At 43.7% G+C, this 25,632-nt stretch overlaps 1 protein-coding gene across 1 annotated transcript in view; it reads right to left on the bottom strand.

The window, feature by feature from the left end:
• The window catches only part of LOC147678517 (extracellular calcium-sensing receptor-like), a 68,229-nt gene that overhangs the window by 18,831 nt on the left and 23,766 nt on the right, over positions 1-25,632 (bottom strand). Inside the window, exons 4-5 of the mRNA XM_086945663.1 lie at positions 14,766-14,993; positions 549-672 (exon numbers count right to left, since the gene is read on the bottom strand). Coding sequence (XP_086801789.1) covers positions 549-672; positions 14,766-14,993 — 352 coding nt within the window. The remainder of the gene's footprint in view (positions 1-548; positions 673-14,765; positions 14,994-25,632) is intronic.

Raw genomic sequence — 25,632 nt, 5'->3', positions numbered from 1 at the left:
GGAATTTACTGACTAAATGCACTTTAAACTTGCCGTCCCTAGTTTAAGCCTAAACTGGTCCCTGTTACCCTTGCCCTTTAGAAAACTCTGTTGCCCTAAATGGTGCTGTCCCTCATTCACAGTTACATTATCTTTATGATTCTGCTTATTGATGTCTTTATCAGCATTTGTCTCATAATCTTGTCACTTTGAGTTTACATTTCTATATAAAGACTTTTAAAACGCCTCAGGTGTCTGTGGTCATTCAGAAAAGTATAAACTAATGTCGTGTGAATAAACCAAGTGGGGTTTTTGAAGTGTTATCACCTGTCCTCAAAGCTCCTGATCCATCAGGAAGAGTAAGTGCCTGTGGTAAGTCAGGTGCTATGGTAATAGTGTTACAGGAGACACTCATAGAATACTGATAGTGGCGTGTAAAATCTCCCGACTTACAAAATTATATTTCGGAATCACGTCATGGGCCCAAGTGCGTGAAAATCTGGTAAACTCTGAGCCGGGTGACCTGCGCGCTCTATCATGTAAGACCTTGGTTTTCCACTTCTACTTACTGGTTGTATTAGAAATTTCTCCTGCAGGGCACGGGACACACAGAAAACAGCATATTGGCTTCCCTTTTATAGCAGCTTTCCAGTAACCAAGCTTGCAAGCAGGGCTGCATACAGATGGAGGGACCTAGAGAACAAGAAAAAAGTCAAAACAATAGATTACATCACTGATCCTTAAGCAGGTTTCGAAAGAGGGTGGGAAAATGGAAGAATCAGTTATATTCACAAAACATTGTGTTAGGAAACATTATTTTTTTAAATTAATAAGAAATTATTGAAAGAGGATTTAGTATCAAGATAAAACGATGCGGAGGAAATAACTAACAGTGAAAAGTTGAATACAGAAATGTGGTCAACCTAAAATACAGTTCTTGTATTTATACATTCTTTTACACAAACTAGAGAAAAGGAATATAGATAGTTAAAAATGGATGTGGATGCACCACCCCATATTAATTTCTAAACATTGTGAGTTAAAAAGGCAAATGCCTTTCAGCCTGCTACACTTTTATGCTCTTTGGGAAGATGATGAATAGAGGCACAGAGGAACTCCACTACCAGCTGAAAGGTGGCTTTATGTGTACAGTAATCCATATACATTTACTTGACACCATAGCCAAATAGAAAGTTGTGAAGGAATTCCCAGAGACTCTCATTGCGCACTATTCCACCAGTGTTTGCAATGGTTACCTCATGTCTGACCCCAATTTCACCTACATTACCAGTACCACGCTGGGAATGTTTAAAAATGAACATACCTTTCTGAGTCAAAAGTCAGATGACTGCCCACCAGACCTTCATAACATTTCCATGGAAATCTAACCATCACCATTTAAAATGATGGCAATATTTTGATTCAGTCCGCAGACTCCACTCTGTCACAACTTCTCCCCCTCTTATTTAGAGTCGATTTGTCCCACTAGTTTACATCATCACAGGTTACCTGGAGCCAGATTTGGCTCTTCCTAAATCTACAGGTCTTCCCTCTGGCTCTCACTGTTCCTGACCTCTGACACATCAACCTCTAAGCTCTCAACCCTACCACCAAAGAATATTGACCCCATTAACAAAAAAAGACACAAGAAAACCCCTACATCCCACATCTTCCTCAAGCATCAGGCATACACCAAATACAAGTGATGATGATGAAAAACCACTCACCACCTCTTTCTTCATGCCACTGACATTAGGTGGTCAATGTCTAAGAGAATTACCAAACCTTACCTTATCTTATCTTATCTTAATGTTTTGGTAAAGCGCTACAGCTGCCCCGACAATGAGGCGTCCCGGCGCTGAAACCCAGATCCGATCCTGAGCTAGAGGGTCCAAGGACAGAGGAAAGTTTACAGACAAGGGAATAGAAGAGTTTTCACTGCCTTCCGGAAAGCAGATAGGTTGTCGATCGCGCGAATATGATGTGGTAGTTCATTCCACATCTTGGCTCCCAGGAACCTAAAGGAGCGTCCGCCCATGCGGCAGAGTTTTATGCGTGGGACGCAAAGAAGGTTTTGGTTGGAAGATCTTAGGTTCCGTGACGGCGCATAGGGAGTGAGAAGGGGTTGAAGCAGAGGGGGAGTGTTAAGTTTGAGAATTTTGAAGGTCATGATGAGGGTCTTAAACTTGATTCTGGAGTCAACCGGGAGCCAGTGCAGTTTTCTGATGGTTGCTCTGGCTGAGCATCTGCGGGGAAGGCCGACCAGAGTTCTAGCGGCCAAGTTCTGCACGCGTTGGAGTCGTGCTAACTCACATTTGTTGGCGCCAAGAAGGAGTACATTGGCATAGTCTAGACGCGAGAGGATGGTGGCTTGGATGATGAGTTGGCGGGTCTTTGCGTCAAAGAAGCCTAGTATGTGGCTAAGGCTTCTCAGTAAGCCAATGCAGGTGCCGGCAACTTTCTTGGTGTGAGCTCGAAAGTTGAGTGAGTCGTCCATCCAGACACCCAGGTTTTTCACTAGGGTTTTGGGGGGAGGGATGGTACCAAGGGAGGATGGCCACCAGTGCTCATTCCAAAGGCTGGTGTTTTTGCCAAGGAGAAGCACCTCTGTTTTTCCGCCGTTGAGTTGTAAACAGTTTGTGGTCATCCATTGGGCGACCGCAGAGAGTCCGTTTTTAAAATTAGAGGAAAAGTTGGAAGGTCCGTCTGAAAGGGCGATGGCCAGTTGTGTATCGTCAGCGTACGATACCAATGTCAAGCCCCATTCTTTGGCCACTGCCGCCAGAGGCTGAACATAAAGATTAAAAAGAGAGGGGCTTAGCGCAGAGCCCTGCGGGACTCCCTGTTCAATAGGGTGGGGTTTAGATAAAAAGGGGGGGGGCAGAAACTCGAAAGGACCTATTCTCGAGGAAGGATCTGAACCACTCCAAGGCATGGCCCGTTACTCCAAAGGTCTCCAGACGTTTAAGAAGGATGACATGGGATACCGTGTCAAAGGCCGCGCTGAGATCCAGAAGGATCAGCGCAGCACCCTGACCGGCATCCAAGATCGTCCGGAGGTGCTCTGTGGTGGCTAAGAGAGCAGACTCAGTGCTATGGCCTGGTCTGAACCCATTTTGTGATGGGTCCAGAATGTTGTTTTTGACCATATGCTGGGATAGAGTGCTGTTGACATGCGCTTCAGCGAGTTTGGAGAGCCATGGAAGCAGGGAGATTGGACGAAAGTTCTCCGGTTTAGATGGATCTAGGGTGGGTTTCTTGATGATAGGCGAAACCCACGCTTGCTTCCAGGCAGATGGTACACACGCTGAAGTAAAGGAGAGGTTCAGGATGGCGGTTAGCGCTGGTAGGAAGAAGTTGAGTGATTCTAGGAATTGAGCCGGGCGCCGAATTGAACCTACTCCACTATGACCTTCAATCCCTTTCTGATGAACTCGTACTCATGGTCAATAACTTTGCTACCATTGAATGCAGAATTATGTCCCAAATATGAATCCCATTGGCCACTCTCCTACACAACTGCTTACTTACCTGCACTGTTCATTACACCAATTTCATCCTTTGAAACAATCGGGATCCAATACCCAGGAGAGAACTCCAAGGTCTCAGTACTAACTCATTGAAGAACTGCTACTTTCATACAACACTGATATATTCTATCCCTCTAACTATGCTACAACTACTATCCCCTCAGAGAACAGATATGTTGCGTGGAGAATATAGGGATCACTGACAGAATATCGACAGGTAAAATATCGACTTGCCAAAATATCGAGGTAAAAATATAGAATACCAGAATATCGACTTCCTATCTACAGGTAAGTACAAAAAAATCGCCTCCAAAATATCGATAGGAAAAAATATAGACAGTCAAAATATCGAATTTTTTAAATATCTTAAAAGTAATTTTAAAGTAATATAATAATAAACTTAATTAATTTAAACATACTTAAAATACTTAAATAAACTTAAAATTAATCAATAATTAATGTAACTTTAAAAAAATAAAATAATTTTAAAACATATATATATATATACATATATACGTATATACATATTATTAACAAAACATATACAATATTTTTTCCGTAGGATAGCGAGAGGGTTAAATGTACTATTCACACTCCAGAGAGTGTAACAGTAGGGAAAGCGTTGGATAGCGTAGGGATAAAAATTACTATTCCCACTCCAGAGACCGCAACAGTAGGGAAAGCGTTGGATAGCGTAAGGTTAAAAATTACTATTCCCACTCCAGTGAGTGCAACAGTTGGGAAAGGGTTGGATAGCGAAGGGGTAAAAATTACTATTCCCACTCCAGTCAGTCAACAGTAGGAAAAGCATGTGATAGCGTAGGGGTAAAAATTACTATTCCAACTCCAGAGAGTGCAACAGTAGGGCAAGCGTTGGATAGTGAGAGGGTAAAAATTACTATTACCACTCCAGAGAGAGCAACAGTAGGGAAAGCATTGGATAGCGTAGGGGTAAAAATAACTATTCCTACTCCAGAGAGTGCAACAGTAGGGAAAGTGTTGGATAATGTAGGAGTAAAAATTACTATTCCCACTCCAGTGAGTGCAACAGTAGGGAACGCGTTGGATAGCGTAAGGATAAAAATTACTATTCCCACTCCAGTGAGTGCAACAGTAGGGATAGTGCTGGATAGTGTAGGGGTAAAAAATACTATTCCAACTCCAGAGAGTGCATCAGTAGGGAAAGCGTTGGATAGCGTAGGGGTAAAAATTACTATTCCCACTCCAGTGAGTGCAACAGTAGGGAAAGTGTTGGATAGTGTAGGAGTAAAAATTACTATTCCCACTCCAGTGAGTGCAACAGTAGGGAAAGCGTTGGATAGCGTAGAGATTAAAAAATACTATTCCCACTCCAGTGAGTGCAACAGTAGGGAAAGCGTTGGATAGCGTAGGGGTAAAAATTACTATTCCAACTCGAGAGAGTGCAACAGTAGGGAAAGCGTTGGATAGCGTAGGGGTAAAAATTACTATTCCCACTCCAGTGAGTGCAACATTAGGGAAAGCGTTGGATAGCGTACGGGTAAAAATTACTATTCCAACTCCAGAGAGTGCAACAGTGGGGAAAGCGTTGGTTAGCGTAGGGGTAAAAATTACTATTCCCACTCCAGTAAGTGCAACAGAAGGGAAAGTGTTGGATAGCGTAGGGGTAGAAATTGCTATTCCCACTCCAGTGAGTGCAATAGTAGGGAAAGAAAATACTTCATATATAAATATAAATAACATAAATATTAATACCAATTACAAAATAAAATATATTAATTGATCAATTAAAATTACAAATAAAAATGTTACCTACTTATACTAATTATTTACCAATTACCAATAAATTAATTTACAATATAAAAATAAATAAAAATCAGACACAAACAAAATGTTTAAAAAATATAATTACTTACAATTAAATTACTTCCCAAGCTATTCCCCTATAAACACACAACCTACTACAGAAAAGAATGTAATAAAAGTAACATATTTATCAATTAATCAATTGCAATAAATTACAAATTATATTTTAATTAATTACCAATTATTAATTAATTAACAATTAATTCTAAATAAATAACAATACATAAAATAACATATTTAATTAATTATATTTAAATTACTTCCCACCCTATTCCCCTATAAACCCACAACCAGCTACAGAAAATAATTTACTAAAATTAACATATTTTCAAATTAATCATTTAAAATTCATTACCAATTATATTTTAATTAATTACCAATTAATAATTCATTAACAATTAATTATAAATAAATACCAATAAATAAAATAACATATTTAATTAATTATAATTAAATTACTTCCCACCCTGTTCCCCTATAAATCCACAACCCGCTACAGAAAATAAATTACTACAATTAACATATTTATCAATTAATCAATTAAAAATAATTACCAATTATATTTTAATTAATTACCAATTAATAATTACTTAACAATTAATTCTAAATAAATACCAATAAATAAAATAACATATTTATTAATTATAATAAATTACTTCCCCCCTATTCCCCTATAAACCCACAACCCGCTACAGAAAATAAAATACTAAAATTAACATATTTATCAATTAATCAATTAAAATTAATTACCAATTATATTTTAATTATTACCAATTAATAAGTAATTAACAAATAATTCTAAATAAATAACAATAAATAAAATAACATATTTAATTAATTATAATTAAATTACTTCCCACCCTATTCCGCTATAAACTCACAACCCGCTACAGAATTATATTACTCAAAAAATTAAAAAATAATATTAACTTACCTTAAATTCGATATTTTGGTAGTCTATATTATGTCTAGTCGATATTATGTCCATTCTATATGTTTTCACTCGATATTATGTCTAGTCGATAATAACAACTCAATATTTTGACTCTATACTGAATATAGTGGGCCACATCTGAAAGTCACCTGCATTTTCAAATGGGGAATAACCAGCCCCACTGGAAAGGAAAGAGAGACTCACGGATACTACCCAGGACGATGCTAGTACGACAACTTTAAAAGACTGTGGACATAATTGAGTATGTCGCTTTTATGCTTTCTGTGTTTAAATTATATGCAACTTATATAAGAAAACACATAGTTTGACTTGAAAATCAGTTGTTGCAGTTACCCTGCATTTTTTGTGTATGCCTTACAACTACATCCCCTAAACAGCCTTGGACTGGTCAATCAATAAATCTGGATTTGTATAGCACGGCTAATCCCAAGTGAGGGTATCCAGACACTGAGAGTGCTGCTTCAGGGGGGCTCAGTTGAAAAGCCAGGTCTTGAGTCCTTTTCTGAATTCCAGCAGGGAGGATGAGGTCCGTAGGTGAACTGGGAGATAGTTCCAGGACTTTGCAGCAAGGTAGGAGAAGGAGTGTCCTCCACTGTTGCTGTGACGAATGCAGGGGATGTGGGGGAGGCAGAGTGAGGCAGAGTTAGGCAGAATGCAGGTGTCTGAAGGGAAGTTGGAAGTTTATTTGGTGGTTAATGTAAGCAGGCCCCTGGCTGTGGAGGCCTTTGAAGGTGTGGATCAGCATCTTGAACTGGTGTGTCTTCTGAATGGGGAGCATTGGAGCTTCTTGAGGTGGGGTGTGGTAAAGGTATGTTTAGGGAGGTCAAGGAAGAGTATGGTCATTGAGTTATGGATAGTTTGCAATCTCATTAGGAGGTGTAAGATGAGGCCTACGTAGAATGTGTTTCTGTTGTCAAGTTGACGGATGACAAGGACTTTTGTGACAGTTGGTCTGGGGGGTCGATGGGGAGCCATTTGAAGATCTTGCATAGCATGTGGATGGTAAGGAAATATGTGCATAGGGGTGCATTGATCTGACTTTTCATTGTGAGTTTGTTGTCTAGGACGATGTTGAGGTTGCAGGCATGGTCAGTCAGAGTGGGTGAGGGTCCTAGTTCGTAGGGCCACCAGGTGCCATTCCATGGGAAGGTGTTGTTCCTGAAGATCAGCACTTCTGTCTTGTCTGTGTTGAGTTTTAGGAAGTTGTCTCTTATCCAGTCAGCAATGCTCTTCATGGACTTACGGAAGTTGGTTAGAATGTCTGAGGGTCTTCTGATAGCAAGAGTATAGGTTGGGTATCATCAGTGTCAGATACAATGTCCAGTCCATGAGGTCTGATGGCATAGGCCAGGGCAGTCATGTAGGTGTTGAACAGGGTAGGGTTGGAGGACGAACCTTGAGGGATGTCACAGATGGTGTTCTTGGGATCCGAGGTGAAGGAAGGAAGGTGGACACTTTGGTTTCTTTCAGTGAGGAAGGAGGTGATCCACTTCAGGGCATCTCTGTGGATTCCAATGTTGTGAAGCCTTTTGATCAGGGTGTGGTGTGATACTGTGTTGAATGCTGATGAAAGGACAAGGAGAATCAGGACAGCCATTTTTCTTCTTCAAGAAGTGATCTGATGTTGTCTGTGGGTTCAATCAGGGTGGTCTTTGTGCTGTGCTTGGAGTAGAATCTGGATTGGGAAGTGTCTAAAAGATTGCTGTTCTCCAGGTGTTCTGTGAGTTGGCTGTTGAAGGCCTTTTGAAGGACTTTGGTGGGAAGTTGCAGCAGAGAGATGGAGTTCTTGAGTTCATTAGAGCCGGCAATGGTTTCTTGAGTAGGGGCTCGACTTCTGTGTGTTTCCGTTCTTCAGGTGAGGCGGTTGTGGTAATGGATGTTTTGATGATGACAGTGAGCTCGCTGCTGAGCTCTTACTCCTGAAGTTGAAGATGTGGTGAGGCAGGGGTCTGTTGGTGCTCCTGAGTTTATGGAGTTTGTGATGCCTATAGTGTCTTGTGTAGTAAGCTAGTCCCAGGTGGTGAAGAGGTGGTTGTGGTGTTCCCCATTCAAATGGATGAGATGGCTGAGGATGTCAGTAGGATGGGGTGCGAAGTGTCTAGAGATGTAATGTAAGAAGTCTGCCAGGGTGTCACAAAGTTCCTGGGAAGGGGTGATGATGTTTTCTGTTGGCTGAGGCACTGGAGAACTCTATAATGATGCTGAAGAGGTCCTTGCAGTGGTGGAAGCTTGCTTCAATGCGGTCAGCCATGGCGTTTCTTTTAGTCTTTTTCAGGATTTGGTTGTATTGGTTGAGGGCTGTCTTAAAAATAGTTCAGTCCGTGGGCTCCATGCTGGTGTGGCATATCCTTTCAAGCCATTGCTCGATCATTTTATAGTTCTTAGATCTGTGGTATACCAACTGGCTTGCTTGGAGGACCTCTTGAGCTTGGTGGGTTTGTGGTAGCATCTCTATAGACACAATCTGTGATCCAGGCAGAGAGGTTTCTGCCAGTCTGCTCTAAGTTGGTTGCAGTGTGAGGGTGGGTGGAGTTGAGGGAATTGTTCCATTGGCTCTCTGAGACCTGGTTCCAGCTGTGGTGTGGTGTGCTGGGTGGCTTGGTGACAGTGCTGTGTGACCCTGACATCGTGAAGTGGACAATGGCATGGTCTGTCCAGGTGAGCTAGGTGTCATGGCTGTACTTTGCTCTGTTGATGGCCATGAAGATGGGGGACAAGTGTGTGTCCTGCAATGTGTGTGGGGTTGGTGACAAGTTGGGTGAGGCTACTGTTGCTCATGCTTTGAGGAGGTTGGTGGTGCTGGTATCGTTATGGTAATTGAGGTGAATATTGAGACCACCGAGGAAGATGTCGTTTTTGGAGTTAATGGTGTGCGGAGCGTTGAAATCAGCCACAGTATTGAAGGAACTTGGGCAAGGTCCTGGAAGTCTGAAGGTGGGGGTGGTTTTGAAGATGGTTTTGCTGTCAGTTCGGAAGTGGAAATTGAGGTGTTCTATTATAGGGGGAATGTCATCCGCGGTGGTAGTGCTGTGGACAATTTCCTTGTGGATGATGGTGATTCCACCTCTCAGTGTGTGATCTTGTAGCTGATGGGTGTAGTTGAGGTTATGTTGGGTGCAGACGCGGGATTGAGACATGTCTCACTGAAGAAGATGAGGTATGGGGTGATGGAGGCGATGGTATCCCAAATTTTGGTGCCTCTTTTGCAGAGAGGTCGTGCATTGAGCAAGAGGCAGTGGAGAAAGCGTTTGGTTGTTGTGGTAGGCATTGTCGTGGTTGTTGTGCATGCTGGCGCTTCAGTGCTGCAGGAAAAGAGGTAGTGCTGGAAGGAAAAAAGGTCCAACTGTGGATCAGGGAGCGGTGTGGCAGCAGTTATTGTTGCAGGGTCCTGGGTCAAGGCCTGGAGCTCGATGGCTGTGTATCTTCAGATGGTGGTAGAGCCAGGGTTCCTGGCAGTGGGCGTGGTCCAGACACAGACAGGCACAGATGGGTTTTCCTTTAGCATGCCAGTGGCACGCCGGCTGCATGCATCAGCGCTCCAGCCTCTGTAAGTATTCCTGGGAGGAGCTGGCAGGAGATGAGAAGCAGGAGGGAGGGAGTGAGAGAAAAGCAGAGGGAGCAGCACAAACACTACAATAACAACAAAACAGAAAGTTTAACAACAGTAGTGCTGAAATGCAATGAAAACCAAAAGAGAAAGGTTAAAACAGTTAAATTGAAAGGACAGGCAGTGCAAAAGTCAAGCGATACCTCAGCAGGGGAGAGCAGACCAAGAGGCCAAGAGGAGGAGGAGCTACATAAGTAGTCTTGGGAGGTGGGGGGGGGGGGGGTTTGCAGGAAGTGGGAAGGAAGGAGCAGGAAAAAAATAGCATGGGTGGTAGTAGCGAAAGAGCTACAATAACAAAAAAAACTGAATTTTAACAACAGTAGCACAGAAATACAATGAAAACCAAAAGGTTGAATTGAAAGGGCAGGCAGCATCAAAGACGGGTGATACCTCAGCTGCTGAGGAGCAGACCAATAGGTTGAGGAGATGCTTGCTGGAGCACAGCAGCCTCTATAAGTAGTCCTGGGAGGGGGGGCTGTCAAGAGGTGAGACACAGGAGGAAAGGAGTGGGAGAAAAACAGAGGGAGCAGCACAAAGACAACAATGACAACAAATCATAAAGTTTAACAACAGTAGTGGAGAAATACATTGAACAGAAACAACTAAAGAGTATCTTTAACTATAATATACATAAAGCTCAAAAGGAGAAACGGTGAGACGTGCCGTCCACCAACACCCTTCAGTGCCCCATGCAAAATTAATAGCTGTGTCAAAAAAGGGGTAGTGAAATTACCAAGAGGAAAAAAGGAACCCTCAGGCACCCACACTAGGTAGGTAGCCGTTTGTCTTCATCGGGTTCGAGAATACATTGAACACCAAAAGATTAAGGCTACAACAGTTGAATTCAAAGAACAGGCAGTTTCAAAGACGAGCGATACCTCAGCAGCATGGAAGCCGACCAAGAGGTCAAGGAATTGCTCGACCTGCATTACCAATAAAACAAGAATCATAGTAGGTCGGTCTCCGGCACATCAATAGTGAAAGGTCACAAACACGATAGTTGGACCGGGTAGCTCATCCTTGGTCCTTGGCCCTCTAACAGGGTAATAAACATTACTCTAGAAGTTATTATTGTGAGCCCTGGGTGCAATTTTAATTATGCTGGAGTAATTTGGATAGCTTTGTATTATCCTTTTGACATGAAATTATTGATTTTTTTTTAGATTACATCCCTTCACTTAAATAAGAGTAATTTGGCATAAACATCCTACTGCAGGGGCACAAGAACAACAAAGTTATCGAGCGGGAGTGACTGCTGGCTGCTGCTGTTCGTGTTCAGTTGCAATTAGCACTATTTCCCTAGCGCAAACTGCAGCCTCTTGCCCATTTTGGGAACCATTTTGGAAAATATCTCTAAATGCTGGGTTATGCTCCTTGTATAGTTTAATGTAATTTTACAACATTTTGATGAAATTTAGCATAATTGCATGACATCAAAGAAGGCGAGTTACTCCCATCCCAAATTATTATCAAGGTTACGGTACCGTACATTTTTGGGCAATTTGCCCACTAGAAGGTGTTGGTAATACCTCCCTGCAGGCACACATTTGTTAAAGGGAAGGCATTTGCTTCTCTACCGGAAGCCCAACATCTCTCTAAATGAGTAGATTGGCATTCGGTTGAATGAGGGATGTTGGGCATTAGATGCAGAAAAAGAAGGGATTTGTGAGCTATCAGCAAATGAAAACACAAGAGAGATGTTGATGTTTTTTAGATATAGGGCCCAATTTAGAATGTTGGGGTTATAGGGTACTCCGTCACAATAGTGAGGTGAAGCCCTGCTGGCTCTGCAAATGGAAAGCCTACTTCAATCACCCCTCACAGTAGGAGCTGTCAGAGTAAGGACATCAGATCGTGTGCCTTGCCAAATTAAGTGTGGCGGGTCTGATGTCTTATTTGTTTCTGTCTGTCACATCAGAAAAAGAAAAATGACCCCAGTCCTGAAAAAAACCTTCCAGGGCGTGGGCCAGGTTTTTCATTTTAAACAATCTACCACTTTGGGGGTTCATATGTGAAAAAACACAAACTTTTGGTGCATATTTGCCTAAAAGATTTTGCAGCCATCCATCACGAAAAGAAGGAGGAAATTGATGTTTCTGCATGGTTTTCCTGCTTGCAGGAAGGGGAGTAACACAAGCCTCTGCAGCCCCCGTGGTGTAGGGGGCCCCACCCCTGCAGAGGACACCCAAACGGGAGACTCAGGGGCCCACTTGAGATTCTGCAGGGGATCCCCTCATTTTATTTTACACCACTGCTTTCAGGTTAAAACAGCATGCTTAGATCCATGTGACCTACAATACCTTCATTTCCCCTGAGTGTGTACATTACAGAAATGACCTGGGTTGAGGGATTTCCTGGATGTCAGATGACTTATTGCTGGACTGCTGCAGCAACCCTCCCCCCTCCAATGGCAAATGAAAGGAACATTAGTATTTTTAGATTAGTATTTTTAGTTTTGGTGTCATGTGACATTATTTTTTAAGCTCTGTACTGAGATGTAACTAAGTCATATCACAGTGGGCTTCTCTGGGCTTCTCTTGGTTTCTAATTGTCAGGCATGCTGAAGGATTCAATGACTGCTGGCTGACCCCTGACCCAAATGTTTCAACCATACCCTATAGAAACAGAAAGGAAATCGTGTAGTTTTAGAACAGATTTTATATTTACAGGGCAGTCTGCATAATACAGTTTTGCATGCGAAGGGCATTGTTAGCAAGACAGTTTTCTGGGATCCTTTCAAAATATACCTCCATGGATGCCGCTGAGCTTTTAATTTTCATAAATGTCCAGAGTTGGTTGGCTTCCCTGGGCTAGGAACGTCTAGGAACTGTCTAGGAACCTGATGCTGCAGCAATTTACCATGTCAAATGAGAGGAAATTGGGTCTTTTTAAGCATAGATTTACAATTTTCAGGATATTCTGAATATGACAGCATGTTGGGATGCCCACAAACCAAATCAGCCTGCAATCCTCTGGGTCTCTCTTTTTCAGAAATGACCCGGTTTTTATAGGGTTCCCTGGGTACTGGGTAATTATAGTCCCAAATGTTGAGGCTATCCCCATTAAAAGAGGGAGACTTTTCTTGAAATGCATTCTGGGTGAGATGAAGTGCTGGAATCCATGGAAGCCACATGACAGTGGATTCCACTGGGTTGTAAGGTTTTAGAAACGCCAAGAGTTGGTAGGCTTGCTTGTGCAATGGCCAATCTATTGCCTCAGATTCAGCAATTCCATATGGCAAATGGAAGAAAATTAGGTAGTTTAGTCATAGTTATGAGATTCACTTGGCAATATGGGTTAGACTGTTTGATGGGATGCATGCAAGCCACAACACCCTGGATTTCCCTAGGTTTCTAGTTTCAGAAATGCCCAGGTTTGGTAGCGTTCTCTGGAGAACAGCCAACGCACAGTCTAAAAACTGTACTTCTAACCATTTCCCAGAAAGACCAACTGGGCCCTGAGGGAGAAGGCGGTGCCTTGATGCCAATATTGGCACCACGTCCCATGCATAACAAAAAAAGCAAATCCATCTGCTCCCCTGGATGAATCAGAAAGGGGATCAAGTCTTCAATTTGCCTCACAGGGGGGCAGAAAGACTGTGTCTCCCAAGGATGGAAGGTGCAGCCTGAAGCCAATACAGGGCAGCCCATCACCCCATATATATTAACAAACAGAAGTGATCTCGGGTGTGTGGTGGTGCATTCTTCCACCTACATTGGGGGTAGCAGGTTGGGGTAAACTCTTCAATCTGCCTCCCGGAAAGATAATAATGGCTCCTGGCATGGAAGACTGGCACCTGATGACAGCAAAGCTACAACACATACATAATAAAAATGTTAATCAAGTAATGATTGATATCTTGTGGTGATCTCTGAAACCCTTTGTAAGTGATGCAGCCCAATGCCAGCCCCATAACACCCCATACAAAATAAAAAAAAGTCATTCCTGGTCTCTAGTGGTGCTGTTTGTCTCCTGGCTGGGCAGACTAAGAAGTATGGATGGGGTAGTAGGTAAATGCACCAAATGTGTCTCTTTAGGACCCAGCAAGCCTAACTAGACATTGTGAATGGGAGGGCAGCCCAAAATCAGATGGGTCAACCCACCACCTGACCCGATTCCATTTTTTTTAAATGGATTTGTTTTTGTAATGTCTAGTGAACATTCTGTCCCTCTGGGTGTAGATACATTTAGGGCAAGGCCTCCAATCTGCAATCTTGTGGGGGAAGAACATCTATCTGACCCTTTGAGTCTAGGGACAGCCTGATTCCAAAGAGGCCATCCTCAACCCCATGCTTTTATTTCTTTTCCAGATTACTTTGAACGGATAGGTCGATTGAGGGCAATTCACCAAAAGTGGCCCTCCACAAGTACAGAAAACTGCTGTGAACTGGAAGGCAGGTGGAGCGCCCCTTCCCAGAGGGGACAGTCCCACATCCAATTCCTTTTATGTCATTATTTTTCTTCATGCCTAATTAATGTTCTGACATCTTGTAATGGGCAGTGTAGAGGAATGTACCCCAATCTGTCCATCATATGGCGGGAAGCTGCCGACGACTGTCATCCTAAAATGCAAAAGGCTTTAGGCTGCAGGGAAAACTTTTCCTTGCAGTTGGAAGTGATTGCTTCAGAGAGATTCGCAGCTCATGATGCTTTAACGTTACAGGTCCATGGATCTCACTGATAGCACAACTTGGACAAGGCCTTATCAGACAGAAACTAGTTCAACCTCCAGAAGTCAGCATCTCACCCAAAGTTCCTCTCTTCAAAGTACATTGGACTTCGCACATTGCCCCATTCGTCACAAATCAACATCTTCTGAAAAGAGTGATATGATCATGCGCTCTCATACCTGAGTGCCCCCAGTGGTCCAGTGGATGGAAGTCATGTTAATGATAAGCCTCTGTCCATCAGGGGCACTGGAATCATATGTGCCTACTGTCACATATTGAAGAGCACCTTCAGGACTCTGCTGCCAATTGACAATATCGTACCAAGCAGGCACTTCACCATTCTTGTTGAAAAATAATTTCACTCCATCTTCATTTGGGACCCCCAAGGCCTTGATGTAGTAGAGAAGCTGAATAGGAGACAAATGTTTAAAATGACAAAGATCATGCATAAACCCTTTAACATTTTATTTCCCCAAAACATAATATAATTGATTTCCTAAATGCCCTACAATATTTTTCAACTCAGACCCTAGTTCATAAAAAGCATCACCCATGTTGATATTTTCACTGGCAGTAAGTTGGACCATTCTCAAATTCAGATAACGGAGAGCCAACACCTGAAATAGGTGCCTTGCACGAAGACTCTACCAGCATGCTATCACAACAAAGGGGAAGAACTGTCATGCTATTGCCCTCTAACATCATGGCAACCCCAATTTCTGGCATGTCTCACTCTCATGATACCCCAAAGGGCTACACTTGTTTCTACCAATGTAACTCACCATCCTCTTGAATACAGCACATCTTTTTCATGCAGAACTATCCTGACAAGTGCTAGGTCTCATCTAATTAACTGCTGCTATTATCTGGACTATGCACTACCACTTTGCCACAAATTCAGACGCTGCCCTGTCCTTTTAATCTGATGTTCCTTTTATTTGTCTGTAAAGCATTAACATTACAATGGTTGTTTTCTTTTTCAGATGCCTTTTTGCTACCTTGGCTGATTAACCTAGTTTGTTTGTCACAACTTAAAGTTATTGTCTAGTTCTCGCAATAGTACTCTACTGTGAATCTATATTCTTTTTTACCTACTATTTTAATCTGAATGAGTTTTGAAGGCCTTTACCGTATTAAAATTGCCCAGGTTGTCTTATTTCAGATGTTAATTTGATAGGACCGCAGGGCTCTTTTAATGTTTCTTTCTCCAAGTTGGGGATCTATCTTTGCACAAAGGCCCTGTTGCCACAAAGCAAATCTCTTGCATTCCACTTGTTATGTCATTTTACAAGTTGTATTTTTATCAAAATTGCATTGCTTTGTAATAAACCAAACAATAAAGATTATATTCACTAACAAGTGCTAAATCAGAGCTTGCATATCTTTGCTGAGACATACTTCTTAATTCATTTGAGTCTACAGACTATGTACTTTTTGCAACATTTGTAGTACTGACTCCCAACATCTGCCTCCCAATGCTCCTGAGTCGTCCCTGGCAGAGCTAAGAGTGTGAATTAAAATGTTGCCAATTAATTGCTTACAAAGTAACTCCTGTACCAATGTAACACATTTTGCACTTTGCACAATTTTGGCAGAATAATTCTCCTGCTAAACGTTTATTTCCCTGCCTTTTGTCCATCAAAACCTGCTTTTATAATTGGTACATTGCACCATCAGGATTCAAGCAAGCCGGGCCGAAGAGGCTGAAATGCCAGAAACCGGTCCCCGGTAGCTTGTTTCCTTCCCAGTGTAAGAATTGGCTTTTGTAGTTTGGTTTGCCCTGTTCCCATCATGCACTGGGACAGGAACAGACTAATTTGCATACAGCCAGGTTCTGAAACTGGGATGGTGCAGTGAGCTAAAAAACGGTGTTGGATCTAGCCCTGATCTCTTGACTGGGTGAGAGTATTCTGTTTAATTCAGAGACTCTGTCCCTCACCACCCCTTGTTGTAAATATTTTTGTCCACCCTAAGCGTGGAAGGGTATACTCAGATGTGAGTCCCTTGCTCATTGCACCATCAGGATTCAAGCAAGCCGGGCCGAAGAGGCTGAAATGCCAGAAACCGGTCCCCGGTAGCTTGTTTCCTTCCCAGTGTAAGAATTGGCTTTTGTAGTTTGGTTTGCCCTGTTCCCATCATGCACTGGGACAGGAACAGACTAATTTGCATACAGCCAGGTTCTGAAACTGGGATGGTGCAGTGAGCTAAAAAACGGTGTTGGATCTAGCCCTGATCTCTTGACTGGGTGAGAGTATTCTGTTTAATTCAGAGACTCTGTCCCTCACCACCCCTTGTTGTAAATATTTTTGTCCACCCTAAGCGTGGAAGGGTATACTCAGATGTGAGTCCCTTGCTCATTGCACCATCAGGATTCAAGCAAGCCGGGCCGAAGAGGCTGAAATGCCAGAAACCGGTCCCCGGTAGCTTGTTTCCTTCCCAGTGTAAGAATTGGCTTTTGTAGTTTGGTTTGCCCTGTTCCCATCATGCACTGGGACAGGAACAGACTAATTTGCATACAGCCAGGTTCTGAAACTGGGATGGTGCAGTGAGCTAAAAAACGGTGTTGGATCTAGCCCTGATCTCTTGACTGGGTGAGAGTATTCTGTTTAATTCAGAGACTCTGTCCCTCACCACCCCTTGTTGTAAATATTTTTGTCCACCCTAAGCGTGGAAGGGTATACTCAGATGTGAGTCCCTTGCTCATTGCACCATCAGGATTCAAGCAAGCCGGGCCGAAGAGGCTGAAATGCCAGAAACCGGTCCCCGGTAGCTTGTTTCCTTCCCAGTGTAAGAATTGGCTTTTGTAGTTTGGTTTGCCCTGTTCCCATCATGCACTGGGACAGGAACAGACTAATTTGCATACAGCCAGGTTCTGAAACTGGGATGGTGCAGTGAGCTAAAAAACGGTGTTGGATCTAGCCCTGATCTCTTGACTGGGTGAGAGTATTCTGTTTAATTCAGAGACTCTGTCTCTCACCACCCCTTGTTGTAAATATTTTTGTCCACCCTAAGCGTGGAAGGGTATACTCAGATGTGAGTCCCTTGCTCATTGCACCATCAGGATTCAAGCAAGCCGGGCCGAAGAGGCTGAAATGCCAGAAACCGGTCCCCGGTAGCTTGTTTCCTTCCCAGTGTAAGAATTGGCTTTTGTAGTTTGGTTTGCCCTGTTCCCATCATGCACTGGGACAGGAACAGACTAATTTGCATACAGCCAGGTTCTGAAACTGGGATGGTGCAGTGAGCTAAAAAACGGTGTTGGATCTAGCCCTGATCTCTTGACTGGGTGAGAGTATTCTGTTTAATTCAGAGACTCTGTCCCTCACCACCCCTTGTTGTAAATATTTTTGTCCACCCTAAGCGTGGAAGGGTATACTCAGATGTGAGTCCCTTGCTCATTGCACCATCAGGATTCAAGCAAGCCGGGCCGAAGAGGCTGAAATGCCAGAAACCGGTCCCCGGTAGCTTGTTTCCTTCCCAGTGTAAGAATTGGCTTTTGTAGTTTGGTTTGCCCTGTTCCCATCATGCACTGGGACAGGAACAGACTAATTTGCATACAGCCAGGTTCTGAAACTGGGATGGTGCAGTGAGCTAAAAAACGGTGTTGGATCTAGCCCTGATCTCTTGACTGGGTGAGAGTATTCTGTTTAATTCAGAGACTCTGTCCCTCACCACCCCTTGTTGTAAATATTTTTGTCCACCCTAAGCGTGGAAGGGTATACTCAGATGTGAGTCCCTTGCTCATTGCACCATCAGGATTCAAGCAAGCCGGGCCGAAGAGGCTGAAATGCCAGAAACCGGTCCCCGGTAGCTTGTTTCCTTCCCAGTGTAAGAATTGGCTTTTGTAGTTTGGTTTGCCCTGTTCCCATCATGCACTGGGACAGGAACAGACTAATTTGCATACAGCCAGGTTCTGAAACCGGGATGGTGCAGTGAGCTAAAAAACGGTGTTGGATCTAGCCCTGATCTCTTGACTGGGTGAGAGTATTCTGTTTAATTCAGAGACTCTGTCCCTCACCACCCCTTGTTGTAAATATTTTTGTCCACCCTAAGCGTGGAAGGGTATACTCAGATGTGAGTCCCTTGCTCATTGCACCATCAGGATTCAAGCAAGCCGGGCCGAAGAGGCTGAAATGCCAGAAACCGGTCCCCGGTAGCTTGTTTCCTTCCCAGTGTAAGAATTGGCTTTTGTAGTTTGGTTTGCCCTGTTCCCATCATGCACTGGGACAGGAACAGACTAATTTGCATACAGCCAGGTTCTGAAACTGGGATGGTGCAGTGAGCTAAAAAACGGTGTTGGATCTAGCCCTGATCTCTTGACTGGGTGAGAGTATTCTGTTTAATTCAGAGACTCTGTCCCTCACCACCCCTTGTTGTAAATATTTTTGTCCACCCTAAGCGTGGAAGGGTATACTCAGATGTGAGTCCCTTGCTCATTGCACCATCAGGATTCAAGGAAGCCGGGCCGAAGAGGCTGAAATGCCAGAAACCGGTCCCCGGTAGATTGTTTCCTTCCCAGTGTAAGAATTGGCTTTTGTAGTTTGGTTTGCCCTGTTCCCATCATGCACTGGGACAGGAACAGACTAATTTGCATACAGCCAGGTTCTGAAACTGGGATGGTGCAGTGAGCTAAAAAACGGTGTTGGATCTAGCCCTGATCTCTTGACTGGGTGAGAGTATTCTGTTTAATTCAGAGACTCTGTCCCTCACCACCCCTTGTTGTAAATATTTTTGTCCACCCTAAGCGTGGAAGGGTATACTCAGATGTGAGTCCCTTGCTCATTGCACCATCAGGATTCAAGCAAGCCGGGCCGAAGAGGCTGAAATGCCAGAAACCGGTCCCCGGTAGCTTGTTTCCTTCCCAGTGTAAGAATTGGCTTTTGTAGTTTGGTTTGCCCTGTTCCCATCATGCACTGGGACAGGAACAGACTAATTTGCATACAGCCAGGTTCTGAAACTGGGATGGTGCAGTGAGCTAAAAAACGGTGTTGGATCTAGCCCTAATCTCTTGACTGGGTGAGAGTATTCTGTTTAATTCAGAGACTCTGTCCCTCACCACCCCTTGTTGTAAATATTTTTGTCCACCCTAAGCGTGGAAGGGTATACTCAGATGTGAGTCCCTTGCTCATTGCACCATCAGGATTCAAGCAAGCCGGGCCGAAGAGGCTGAAATGCCAGAAACCGGTCCCCGGTAGCTTGTTTCCTTCCCAGTGTAAGAATTGGCTTTTGTAGTTTGGTTTGCCCTGTTCCCATCATGCACTGGGACAGGAACAGACTAATTTGCATACAGCCAGGTTCTGAAACTGGGATGGTGCAGTGAGCTAAAAAACGGTGTTGGATCTAGCCCTGATCTCTTGACTGGGTGAGAGTATTCTGTTTAATTCAGAGACTCTGTCCCTCACCACCCCTTGTTGTAAATATTTTTGTCCACCCTAAGCGTGGAAGGGTATACTCAGATGTGAGTCCCTTGCTCATTGCACCATCAGGATTCAAGCAAGCCGGGCCGAAGAGGCTGAAATGCCAGAAACCGGTCCCCGGTAGCTTGTTTCCTTCCCAGTGTAAGAATTGGCTTTTGTAGTTTGGTTTGCCCTGTTCCCATCATGCACTGGGACAGGAACAGACTAATTTGCATACAGCCAGGTTCTGAAACTGGGATGGTGCAGTGAGCTAAAAAACGGTGTTGGATCTAGCCCTGATCTCTTGACTGGGTGAGAGTATTCTGTTTAATTCAGAGACTCTGTCCCTCACCACCCCTTGTTGTAAATATTTTTGTCCACCCTAAGCGTGGATGGGTATACTCAGATGTGAGTCCCTTGCTCATTGCACCATCAGGATTCAAGCAAGCCGGGCCGAAGAGGCTGAAATGCCAGAAACCGGTCCCCGGTAGCTTGTTTCCTTCCCAGTGTAAGAATTGGCTTTTGTAGTTTGGTTTGCCCTGTTCCCATCATGCACTGGGACAGGAACAGACTAATTTGCATACAGCCAGGTTCTGAAACTGGGATGGTGCAGTGAGCTAAAAAACGGTGTTGGATCTAGCCCTGATCTCTTGACTGGGTGAGAGTATTCTGTTTAATTCAGAGACTCTGTCCCTCACCACCCCTTGTTGTAAATATTTTTGTCCACCCTAAGCGTGGAAGGGTATACTCAGATGTGAGTCCCTTGCTCATTGCACCATCAGGATTCAAGCAAGCCGGGCCGAAGAGGCTGAAATGCCAGAAACCGGTCCCCGGTAGCTTGTTTCCTTCCCAGTGTAAGAATTGGCTTTTGTAGTTTGGTTTGCCCTGTTCCCATCATGCACTGGGACAGGAACAGACTAATTTGCATACAGCCAGGTTCTGAAACTGGGATGGTGCAGTGAGCTAAAAAACGGTGTTGGATCTAGCCCTGATCTCTTGACTGGGTGAGAGTATTCTGTTTAATTTAGAGACTCTGTCCCTCACCACCCCTTGTTGTAAATATTTTTGTCCACCCTAAGCGTGGAAGGGTATACTCAGATGTGAGTCCCTTGCTCATTGCACCATCAGGATTCAAGCAAGCCGGGCCGAAGAGGCTGAAATGCCAGAAACCGGTCCCCGGTAGCTTGTTTCCTTCCCAGTGTAAGAATTGGCTTTTGTAGTTTGGTTTGCCCTGTTCCCATCATGCACTGGGACAGGAACAGACTAATTTGCATACAGCCAGGTTCTGAAACTGGGATGGTGCAGTGAGCTAAAAAACGGTGTTGGATCTAGCCCTGATCTCTTGACTGGGTGAGAGTATTCTGTTTAATTCAGAGACTCTGTCCCTCACCACCCCTTGTTGTAAATATTTTTGTCCACCCTAAGCGTGGAAGGGTATACTCAGATGTGAGTCCCTTGCTCATTGCACCATCAGGATTCAAGCAAGCCGGGCCGAAGAGGCTGAAATGCCAGAAACCGGTCCCCGGTAGCTTGTTTCCTTCCCAGTGTAAGAATTGGCTTTTGTAGTTTGGTTTGCCCTGTTCCCATCATGCACTGGGACAGGAACAGACTAATTTGCATACAGCCAGGTTCTGAAACTGGGATGGTGCAGTGAGCTAAAAAACGGTGTTGGATCTAGCCCTGATCTCTTGACTGGGTGAGAGTATTCTGTTTAATTCAGAGACTCTGTCCCTCACCACCCCTTGTTGTAAATATTTTTGTCCACCCTAAGCGTGGAAGGGTATACTCAGATGTGAGTCCCTTGCTCATTGCACCATCAGGATTCAAGCAAGCCGGGCCGAAGAGGCTGAAATGCCAGAAACCGGTCCCCGGTAGCTTGTTTCCTTCCCAGTGTAAGAATTGGCTTTTGTAGTTTGGTTTGCCCTGTTCCCATCATGCACTGGGACAGGAACAGACTAATTTGCATACAGCCAGGTTCTGAAACTGGGATGGTGCAGTGAGCTAAAAAACGGTGTTGGATCTAGCCCTGATCTCTTGACTGGGTGAGAGTATTCTGTTTAATTCAGAGACTCTGTCCCTCACCACCCCTTGTTGTAAATATTTTTGTCCACCCTAAGCGTGGAAGGGTATACTCAGATGTGAGTCCCTTGCTCATTGCACCATCAGGATTCAAGCAAGCCGGGCCGAAGAGGCTGAAATGCCAGAAACCGGTCCCCGGTAGCTTGTTTCCTTCCCAGTGTAAGAATTGGCTTTTGTAGTTTGGTTTGCCCTGTTCCCATCATGCACTGGGACAGGAACAGACTAATTTGCATACAGCCAGGTTCTGAAACTGGGATGGTGCAGTGAGCTAAAAAACGGTGTTGGATCTAGCCCTGATCTCTTGACTGGGTGAGAGTATTCTGTTTAATTCAGAGACTCTGTCCCTCACCACCCCTTGTTGTAAATATTTATAATTGGTAGGCAGCTAAGTTTAAGTTTATTGCATCAAATGAAAATCAATAATAATATTATAATAATAAAATATTGGTATATATCGATTAATAGGCTTCCCAATCCCAAAAAAGCAATTTCTTGTTAAACGTTTATCAGTTATTTCTATCATTTCTTAAATTTTACGTCTTCAACTTCTCCAGACTTGAGTTGGGTCATGTTTCAAAGTAAATGATAATATAGATATCAATGCCTTATTGACCAAAATGACCTATCATACTGATTAATAGAATCACCCATCGCGACCATCTACCTCGACATGCAAGTATGTAGACAGGCAGACCCTGCGACCTAGGCCCAGGGATACTGATTGATGGGTCACAGGTGGGAGGGTGCTTAGCTGGCAAGCAAACAGTTCACTGACAAAATATTGCCCAAAAAAATCTACATACAAAAATATTGAATTTTAAAATATCAACTGCCTTTACTAGGCAAGAATGTAAAAAAAATATATAGGGGCTCATTAGGCTGGCGGAGGGACTCCATTCCATCCGCCATCGTCTCGGGGAGTGGGACGACCCACCTACCAGGTGCCGGTCCCAAATGGGGTATTAGGATATGACTGCCACCGTGGCGGTTGCATTCACCATACTTTGCCTTGCGGAAGGTGCTGCTGGCTGCAGCACCTGCTGCAATGCAAAAATGGCACTGTTCACATTTTCCGGCACTACGAGGCAGGCACCATGTGGTGCCTGCCACATGGTGCAGGAAAAGATTGGGGGTCGCCATAGGTGTTTCCATCCCCCAAAAGAAAGAGCCCAAGGTGAAGGGGGGCCTGCTACGGGCCCCCGATGTCATCTGCGTCAGTCTTTTCATGGCAGGTGAACCGCCCTGGAAAGGCTGGCAGTGATTGACATCATAATCTGACCGGCGGTGCCTAACAGACACCACTGCCATTCTGGGCTCTGCAGGTGGTTCCACTGGTGGTCATAAAATGACCGCCTATCAGAACCGTGGCGGTCAGGCTTTCCGACCACCACATTTCCACCGGCCATAGTAATCTGGTGGGCAGAAAACTGCAGTGCGATGGCAGTGTACCCACCACTGACAGCCTGCCGGTGTTGGGTTCACTGCCATCATGATCAGCCCCAGAGGTTTGAATATTATTGATTTTTAAATATATATACATTTTCATTATAAACATTGATTAAATTAAATATGAATATGGATATAATGAAAATAAAATATATTTAATAATTGTTTTGGCAAATATAACAAATATTATTTAAAAAATGAAAACATAAATATATTATTATACATATTTTTTATTACATATATCTAATTAAAAATATAACTGAATTAATAGTTTTTATTTATATCATTTTAAAATAATTTTTAAGTGTATTCACCTGAAAAAAATATATATAAATACATATGTCCAATAACATAAGGGGGCCGATTCCGATTCGGGAAAAAGCACTCCGAATAGCCGTACGGAGTCTTTTTCCCGTACAAATCGTACTCTGCAAGGTCCCCGTACGTATGATGTAGTACGATTTTCACCCAATGCAGCTCCCCGTACGAATCGCACCAGGAACTGAACGACTCCAATTCCCTTACGAATCACCGCCGGAACACGCAGCATGCAACATTTGTACGGTTCGAAGCAGGTTTTCCCGACCCAGCAAGTAAAATAAAATTGTAAATTGATACTTGTATAGCGCACTACTCACCCGCAAGGGTCTCAAGGCGCTTGTACGAATACCGCTGTGGAACCCATCCTGGCTTTCCCTGTGAGGCGTCCACTCCTGGGAACCCCCAAGGTGGAAGCCAGGCATCCTTAGCGTTGTGGGGGCTGTTGTGGAGATTAAGCAAGCTATTGCCCAGAGTTGCAGAGTGGGACTCCATGATGGGAATAGGCACCAAGGCGAGAATTATCAGGTCCGTGGAATTTTGAGCCCAAGACCGGCCGAGGCGGGGAATTGAACCCTGGTCCCGGGCTAGACCTCTGCATCAGGGTCTGCCGCTCTAATCATTGAGCCACACTTCTCCTAGTACGATTTGTCCCGTCGACCCTCCATACGACTCTTTTCCTACGGGAGCTGAAAATGTCCGGAAAAGCAGAGTACACCTCAAAAACAGGTACGGAACGGACCCCCCCGGTGCGTACCCTGCGATCATGGGGTGTACCGCACCGTACGGTGTGTATGTAAATGTGTGACCCTCCGTACGAATCGCACTTACCTGACGTGTACCGTACGAATCGCGTCTCCATTCCACTGTCCGGATCGTACTTGTCGGGTCGTACAGCGTGTGTACGAATCATACGGTCCACTGTGAGGGTCCAAGTTGTATGGAATCTCCGGTGCAATTCGTACGGGTCGCAATGATTCGTACGGAAACTGTCCGTACGAATCGTACTACGCGAATCAGACGGACTAGTACGATTCGTATGGAGTGGGCTCGGATACGATTCGTTTCTCGAATTGGAATCGGCCCCAAAATGTTTAAAAATGAAAAACTCCAACTAAAAAGAAATGTACTAATAATTAGTAAAATAGTAAAAACATTAATTATGATAAATATTAACATTTTAATAAACAAAAACATGTAACTATACATTTGAACAATATAAAGTAATCTACAAAATGTTAAAATTAGTGCATATACTATACCCACTACAACTTATAAATAGTAGACAAAGTTTCAAACTACAGTTAATGAAACAGTAGGTAAAGTGTTGGTTGTCAGAGGGGTAAAATTTGCTTTGCCCACTCCAGTCAGTCAGTGCAACAGTAGAGAAACTGATGGATTGCGGAGGGGAAATAAGTATTATTCCCACTACAGTCAGTGCAACAGTAGGGAAAGTGTTGGATCACGGGCAGGAATAATGTACTATTCTCACTCCAGTCAGTGTAACAGTAAGGAAAGTGTTGGATTGCGGAGGGGTAAAATTTACTATTCCCACTCTAGTCAGTGCGAAAGTAGGGAAAGTGTTGGATTGGGGAGACGTAAAATTTACTATTCCGACTCCAGTCATATTATAAATTTAAACAAATATTGTTTTATCAAAATACCAAAGTCTGTTATCAAAATAATAACAACCAATAAATACAGTATTATTTACAATTAATAACCACAACGCAATTAGCACATTCAATCATAAATTACTCTTTTTAATGTTATTACTGACATAACTTACTGCCCTATACCTCTACAAACT

Source organism: Lissotriton vulgaris, chromosome 12 (genome assembly GCF_964263255.1).
Source record: "Lissotriton vulgaris chromosome 12, aLisVul1.2, whole genome shotgun sequence".
Lineage (NCBI taxonomy): Eukaryota > Metazoa > Chordata > Amphibia > Caudata > Salamandridae > Lissotriton > Lissotriton vulgaris.
Note: the sequence above shows the minus strand (reverse complement) of the source record. Positions and strands in the feature narration are given on the sequence as shown.